Below are 8,358 nucleotides of genomic sequence, written 5' to 3' on the forward strand. Positions count from 1 at the left end.
TCTACAGGCAAATTAATCTCCCTCCCAAATACTAAACTATTTGGGGTAGCTCCTGTGGTTTCTTGTTGAGATGCCCTGTATGCCATTAATACATATGGTAAATGCTGATCCCAGTCACTTTGATCCTTTCTACAATACATGCTAAGCATTATTTGTAATGTTCGATTAAAACGTTCCACTAGACCATCTGACTGAGGGTGGTAAGCAGTGGTTCGAGTTTTATCAATTTCCAGTAACTGGCATAGTGTACTGAATAATTTCGACTCAAAGTTTGTACCTTGATCGCTATGAATTTGATTTGGTACGCCATATCTACAAATAAACTGTGTAACCAACACAATCGCTACAGTTTCAGCTTGTTGGTTTGGTAACGCATAGGCCTCAGCCCATTTGGTGAAGTAATCCATTATTACGAGTACATATGTATTACCATCTCTAGTGGCAGGAAAAGGACCCATGATATCTAGGGCTATGCGCTCGAATGGCGCGCCAGCTGGTGCTAACTGCAGAGGTGCTTTGTACTTTTGTTTGGGAGTTTTCCGCGCTTGACATGCGAGACAACTTCTGACCCACATTTCGACTGAATGGCGATAACCTACCCAATAGTAATTCTTCTGAACCTTTATTAGGGTGCGTTTTTGACCAAGATGACCACCTGTACGGGTGTCATGACTTTGTTTCAAGACCTCTTTTTGCAGACTAGACGGAACAACCAACTGAACATTGACTGACCTGTTTTTGAACTGACCTCGACGATAGAGAAGACCATCTTTCAACAGAAGTTGGTCCCATTGGAACCACAAAGACTTTGTTTCTCGTGACAGACCTGTGACTTCTTTACCAGAGGGTCGTTGCCTGTTGTCATCGCTAAGCCAACGCATTACTGGTGCCAGGATGGGGTCCTCACACTGTGCTTTACGGACAGTCTCATGGTTCCAACCTGTAGTAAGAAAAACTCCACAACAAACACCATGAGTAACATTGGAATTACAATCAGGTTCATCGCTCGGGCGTCTGGACAAAGCATCTGCATTACGATGCTTACGTCCTGGGCGATGTTGGATCTCAAAATCAAATGTACTAAGTATCTCCAACCATCGTGCCATCTGTCCTTCTATTTGTTTACTATTGAATAGCCATTGCAATGAAGCATGGTCAGTGCGCACTGTGAATCTTCTACCATAAAGATAATGTCGAAAGTACTTGACATAGGTTACTACCGCTAGTAGTTCTTTTCTAGTAACACTGTATCGGCGTTCAGCTTTGGTCAACTTACGACTGGCATAGCTCACTACATGCTCACTCCCATCTACCTGCTGAGAGAGGACGGCCCCAATACCATCATTACTGGCATCAGTGTCCAAAATAAATGAACGACTGAAATCTGGGTACTTAAGTATGGGAGCAGATATTAAAGCGGATCTTAACTGGTAAAATGCTTGCTCACACTTATCATTCCAAACGAACTCAGTGTTTTTCTCAGTTAAGCAATGAAGAGGTGCGGCTATCTGGGCAAAGTTATCCACAAAACGTCTGTAATAAGAACAAAGTCCTAAAAAGCCTCGGAGTTCTTTTACGTTAGATGGTATTGGCCAATTTCTTACTCTTTGGACTTTCTCAGGATTGGTAGAAATTCCATTTCTAGATACAACATAACCAAGGTACAACACTTCAGTTTGCATCAGTGTACATTTCTTTGGCTTTAGCTTTAAACCTGCCTGTTCTAATGTGTGCAGAACAGTGCTAAGCCTAGCGAGATGTTCATCAAAAGAGTTTGCAAATACAATTACATCATCAAGATATACTAGACATGTTTTCCAATGAAGACCTGTTAGAATGCGCTCCATCAAACGCTCAAAAGTGGCTGGAGCGTTGCATAAGCCAAATGGCATTACGTTAAACTCAAAGAGGCCTGTGCAAGCTGAAAAGGCCGTTTTTGGACGATCAATGGAATCTACCTCCACTTGCCAGTACCCACTAGCTAAATCTAGAGTACTAAACCACTGAGCACCATGGAGAGCATCTAAGCTGTCATCGATTCTTGGAAGAGGATATGCATCTTTCTTCGTAATGTTATTGAGTTTACGGTAATCTATACAGAATCTTAGACTACCATCCTTTTTACGTACAAGTACTACAGGGGATAGCCATGGGCTTTGTGATGGACTGATAACTCCTTTGTCTAACATATCATCTATCTGATCTTGAACCTCTGATCTTTGATGGTAAGGTACTCTCCTAATAGCTTGTCGGATAGGAGGGTGGCTGTCACAATAAATCTTATGTTGTTCCTGATTAGTACGACCAAGTTCGTTTTTTCTTGCAAACACAGATTTATGGCTACGCAGTAACTCACAAACTTTTTGCTCTTGATCTTTTTCAAGTTTGGCACATGTACGATCTAGTAAATCTTCGAAGTCTTCATCTTTACAATCACTTAATACCTCATTGGTCTCGATGTAGTCTGCTAATTGTGAAACATCGTGAGCAGGCTGAAGTAAAGCTAGATTGGTTTCTTTGTAGAGTACAATTGGTTCTGGCTGTACATTAAATACTCTCACTGGGACATACTTGTTGTCTGTATGAACCAAGGAACGGGCTACACAAATGCCTCTGTCTCTAGTCACATTACAGGTTGGTTCAACAATGCCCGATTTACTAAGTGCATTTCTTGTCCTTACTCTGCCGGGGATAATAACCTCTTGCCCGGGCTGTACAGTTACAGTGTGATCTACAACAATGCGACAACAATGAGAGGAATTAGCCTCTTTAACTGTATGTACTGTTACACCGTCTACTGTTAGGTAATTCTTACTCGCATTGATCATACATTCATGGAGGTCTAGGAAATCCATTCCAAGAATACCTGCTGGATTTATGTCGGCCACTACAATATTGTGCGTGGTTTCTAGCTTCCCTATTTGTAAGCTTACTGAAATCTGCCCATTTATTCTAATTGACGTTCCATCTGCAGTAACCATTGACAAATTGCATGGTTGAATTTGGTTTTTGACTTCATCTGGGAAAAGTTGTAAAACCCGTGGATGAATGACTGAATAAGACGAACCAGTGTCAATAAGCATTTTTACGGCAACTCCATACATAACAGTGAATACATATAGACTGGTATTGGGTTGAGTCTTTTGCATACCGGGTGGTTGAGCGTCGACTCCACGAACAACCTGATCTAGTTTAACGCTTGACTGTTAGTTGTTTCAGCAAGGTTTCTATCTGTGGGCATGACATTCGATTCAGATTCCCTTTGTTGTGGAGGCAACTTACAAAACCTACGAATGTGACCTGGCTTTCCACAATTGAAACACCTCCTATCTTTACGTTTCAGAGTTTCTACCAAACCTTGAACAATTTTGATATTCTCTTCAAGTTTTTGCTCTAATCTACTGATCTTTTCATCAACACTCACTGATGCTGGTGAATTTGGCTCTTGTAAGCTTGCAACGCGCTGCTGCTGCAGAGCAGATGTTGTCATGCCTGTCGCGCTAGCTTCAGCTTGTAAAATGTCTTCTTCGCGTTGTGCTGCATGAAGAGCGTCTTTAAGTGTATGTGGGTTTACGCGCCGCACTTCTGCCCTAATGGTTGAGGGACGCAGTGCATCAATGAAGTAGCTAACTGCTAAATGATCAGTGCTTGTTGTCTCCATTTGCGGGTATGCATGAGAAATAAGACTGCGTATATCTTGAGCGAGCGCTGCTAGCTTTTCACCTTGTCTGCGTTCACGCTGCTTGAGTTGTGATCTATATGTATCTACGCTATGTGTTGGGCTAAAGCGAGAGCGCAGTTCACCAACAACAAAATCATATTCATGTTTATGTACATCTGGGATATTTCGATACAGTCTAAGTGCTTCACCTCTTAAACTGACAGCAAGTTGGGTAATTTTATCAACACCTTTCCAATCATTGACTTCACAACACAAATGAAAATGTACAATCCAATCTTTAAAATTTGTTGTCCCGTCAAAATTGCCAGGAAGACGCTGCTTGGATTTATCTACATACACTACACTAGCATTACGACTGTGATTTGTCTGTTCTGTTGGGGGGTCATTCGTTGAACAATTTTTTTCTCCAACATCACGGGAATTTGAACGGTGCTGTCCTCGAGCCACTCCCTGCACAACTTCACAATGAATGGTACTTATTTCAGCCTCTAATTGAGCGATTTCATCTTGAATGGATTTTACATGAGTTGGTGTTGATCGTTCTAAACGAGGATGATCCATATCTGAAAGGTTCACCCCAGAAGTCTGCCTGCTATCCATAATTGTAATACATGTGCTTAAAACATAAGTTTCAACTCGGATATGAGATCCGGGCCACCGCTGCCACCAAAATTTGTAACGGGCCGAGCAGGCTGGGGCGTGGCGGGGCTACTAATTAAAACAACAACCAAAGAAAACACACATTGAGCAAGACAGAATTCGGGGGCGCCTCCCAGATTTTAGTTTGATAATATACGCAATAACTATTTACAAAGATAAACCAAGAGTAAATTAATAAAAGCAGATAAATATAATATCGGGTGAAACTTACAACTATAAGACCAGTGCAGTGGCGTGGCTGGAGGAGAGCGCACAGCAAACGGAACTTCAACGTAACAGTGTGATAACAAAAAGAAAAGAATGACCAACGCCCAATTGCGCGCACCGGCCTTATATACCCGTAAGGTGCACCCGACCAGAAAAGGTATTAAAGGAATGCAAGATATGTTTGGAGCTTAACCGCTGTGTTGCACGTGGCCAACAGAGTCTTTGTTACACTATATTGCTTTTCAGTCGTTGATAAAATGAGGTTCTCCCGGATACAATAATTGTGCATGTTTACTTGACAGGAATAAAAAAAGAAAACAGGTTATTGAAACCAGTGAATTTGCTAGAACGTAGCTAGAGGGGGTAACGTGGGAGTCGGGGAGTCGCCAACTGACGCACGACATTGTGGGAAACAAAACAAATACATAAATAAATACATAAATAAATAACCTTTCAATATGAAAACGAATAAAAAAAAATAAAAAACGGGAAAATATAACATCAGTGTTTTTGTTTGATTGTTTGTCCCAGTTACTTTGTCTCCGATTCAGACTAACAATACCTCGGCGTGGAACATAGACACATCCTGTCTCTTGAGCTGTAGAGTAAACAAAGGAAGGCGGACTTTATCATGGCGATATTTTGTTTCTCTTTTGCATTTAATTCATAAGGCATACATAACAATTTCGTAATTTTGAGGGATTTTTTTTATGATGCAAAACATACCCCCGGATTTAGTCCACATCTGTTTATAGCTTGTAGGTGTTGTGAACAATTCTGTGAATCAAATTAAAACTGTGAACTAGGATTTTTTGCTTTGCAATGACAACGTCATATGCAGGCGAAACATAAACGTTAAGTCTACTTTCCAAGTGCTGAATGCAGACAGCAAGTACGATGGCAAGACGCACGCAGTCAGGGAAGTCACAATTTATGAAGTCATTCCTGCAAAAACGTATAAAAAGGTGTTTGTTCAGTGGTTCCGCCCGGGGGGGGGGGTGTACCCACTGCTCCCCCCGGATAAGCCACTTTCGACCGACCGACTGACCGACCGACCGACCGACCGACCGACCGACCGACCGACCGACCGACCGACCGACCGACCGACCGACTGACCGACTGACTGACTGTTAATTCTAATTGAGACTAGTGAAGAGAACATAATGATTGGTTCATTTCGGTCCATAGTGTAGACTATATGCATGGAAAGACTGCCAGTGAATAAAGGGGTGAGTGAAAAAGAAAGCGACTATCTTACAGAAAATATTTCAAACATGTGACTCGCTCCATTTCATGGAGCACCTTTATTTACACATAAAAGGAAATATATGTTGAAATTATTATTTTATTAATGCCCACAATTCTTCAAATAAGTCCAAAAATGGGCACAGTTTTTAATCGTAACGTTTTTAAGTCACCAGAAACAAAATGTAATGAGAACAACATTAAAAAAAAAACACCCAAAAAACCAGGAATTTGCTTTTCGAATTCATCGCCGATTTCTCTACTCGAGATGAATTTCACAATTGTAATTTGGTGCATTTTAAATATATAGGCATGCCCCATTCGGTTCGTTAGCAAAAATGTCATACTCACGCGCACCACTGATTACTAGCTTTTAATGGAAATAAATGTTTCTGAAATTGAATTGAATATGAATTGAGGGCGCCCTAATATTGAGGCTTTTCCCCCACAAGATGGCGGATTTTTCAAGATGGATTCTTCCACTGTTTCAACTCTAAAGATGATTTAAGATTGAGTCCAAAGGAACCGTAATCTTTTCTACATTGGCAGTTTTGTTGGAAACAAATAAAAAGACGAATATATTGACAACATTATTTGCAAAAGATATCGCAAGAGTATGAATAAGAAAACAAGAGAAGAATGGGGAAAAGGAAGCGGGCGGTTAAGAATCTTGTATCGTTTTTGCCTTGCCTCAAAGAGCCCTGGATTCACACCAGGGGCTTTCACGCTACCAGAATGTCGGGCTTTTAGGGCTTTTACACCGCTAGGAATCAACACGGCTTTCACACGGGTCTAGCAGTATACGCGGGTAAAATCCAACCCCGGTCTGGGCCGGAGTTGAGAGGCTCTACCCGGGTAGGATATCTAAAATGCACAGCCCACCCATGAACAAGTGTGAAAGGTACGCCTTGCCGACCCGTGTTCGTTGGGACCCTTTACCGCTAAAGTTGGACCCACGTTGATTATTGAGAAAGGCATCGCTACGTGTACTAGTTTGCTTGCACATGTAGATTAATTCACTGAATGCTATTGACCGCTTATGTAATTGGACTATTTTTTATTATGAAATATTGTATGGCAATCTGTCACACTCTACAACATAATGGCAAGCAGTATTTCCCCGTAGGTATTATTTTGTTAATTTGTTTCTTCAAAAATACTCTGCATCTGTTGGCAAATACTGGACAAACAAAATGGGGAAAGGGGGAGGGGGAGGGGGAGGGGGGGGGGTAACATCGATGGTCATCGCCATATGGGGGCTGCAGAAATATACAGTGCGTCCCAACATACCCGCAACATGTTTTTTTGGCAAGGCTCTAGCGTCTCCGCGGAAACACGTACCGCAATTATTTTTAAAACAATTAAAGCTTGGAATCTTATAAAACCTATGTCCATGGTAAGTATTGGTTTGATTTTCCAAAAGTGTTATTAAATTATTCGTGTTCAAATAAAAGCATGTCAAAAACTCAACCGATTTCAAGGAAAATCAATCATGCCCATTTTTTTTCTAATGTGGTAATGGTTCATCGTGTTCATGATGTGACGATCTCGTTGCCTTTTACTTTCTGTGTTTTTTTTTTTTTTTTCGATCCACGTAGACTACGCCTTGAATGAAGTCAAAATATTGTTCTTCGTTTCAATTTCAATTTTTAAATTCAGGTGAAAGTATGTATCTATTCCAAAAACGCTCTTAAAGTGTGGCTCGAGACTGCATCTGATGTATCGCATCATCGATTTTCCTTGCAATCGGTTGAGTTTGTTTACATTCGACACGCCTTTATTTGCACACAAATAATTGTAAAACTTTATGAAATATCCAACATATACTCGCCAGGGATACGGTTAAGATTCCAAGCTTTAATATGGTATGAAATAATGGCAGTACGTGTTTCCGCGCAAATGCTAGAGCCTCGCAAAAAATGTCGCCGGTATTTTGGGACGCGCTGTAGTCAGAAAGCAATCATTTTTCAAGACTAAATTAATAATGCCATCAAATATCCACTAACATGCAATACAGAGCAGCGGAATACTTTTTTTCGCACTTCGTTTGAAACGTTTGACATTTGTTTAGCGATTGAATTGTGATGAATTGTGATTGACTTTGTGGTAATTTGTGATGACTTTACGGAAAACATCTTCCCAAGCAAAGCTTTAAAACATATCAAAGTATTTGACAGCATGGAACTCGGACATCTTGGGCAGGAAACTTAAGGGGACTGGACACGCTCTGATAGTATAGGTGACCCTGTTCGTCATGAAAACCTTTCCGTCTAATTAATACACTTTCCGTCCTAATTAATGATGAGTCAAGTGCGACCGAGTTAAATAGAAATGGGCCCCATTGGGAATCCAATATTTGGTGTTTATATTAAAAGTTACATGAATACAATTTTCAAGTTTAAAAATAATGGACATTGACTGTGTGCATAAAGATCAAGTTGAACGAAGAAATTGACTGGAGCGTGATTTGAGCCTGCAACTGCCAGGCAATTTCTCTGACTGGATTGACACTACAGCCAACCTCGTCCCCAGTGCTTACTTTATTTCCAACCTCGTTTCCAATT

General features: G+C 40.9%; 1 protein-coding gene across 1 annotated transcript; it reads right to left on the minus strand.

Moving 5' to 3' along the window:
- Positions 1 to 1,958: 1,958 nt before the first annotated feature.
- LOC119736013 lies at positions 1,959 to 4,775 on the minus strand. Its single transcript, XM_038209993.1, has 2 exons — positions 4,554 to 4,775; positions 1,959 to 4,393 (listed from the first exon to the last, which is right to left on the minus strand). Exon 2 carries the CDS (start codon positions 4,280 to 4,282, stop codon positions 3,188 to 3,190), a length of 1,095 nt encoding a protein of 364 aa, XP_038065921.1. The 5' UTR covers positions 4,283 to 4,393; positions 4,554 to 4,775; the 3' UTR covers positions 1,959 to 3,187.
- Between the last annotated feature and the right edge of the window lie 3,583 nt (positions 4,776 to 8,358).

Source organism: Patiria miniata, unplaced genomic scaffold, assembly GCF_015706575.1.
Source record: "Patiria miniata isolate m_02_andy unplaced genomic scaffold, ASM1570657v1 HiC_scaffold_29, whole genome shotgun sequence".
Lineage (NCBI taxonomy): Eukaryota > Metazoa > Echinodermata > Asteroidea > Valvatida > Asterinidae > Patiria > Patiria miniata.

Coding starts and splice junctions, on each gene's coding strand:
- LOC119736013 (XM_038209993.1), bottom strand. CDS start 4,282: ATGGATAGCAGGCAGACTTCTGGGGTGAACCTTTCAGATATGGATCAT.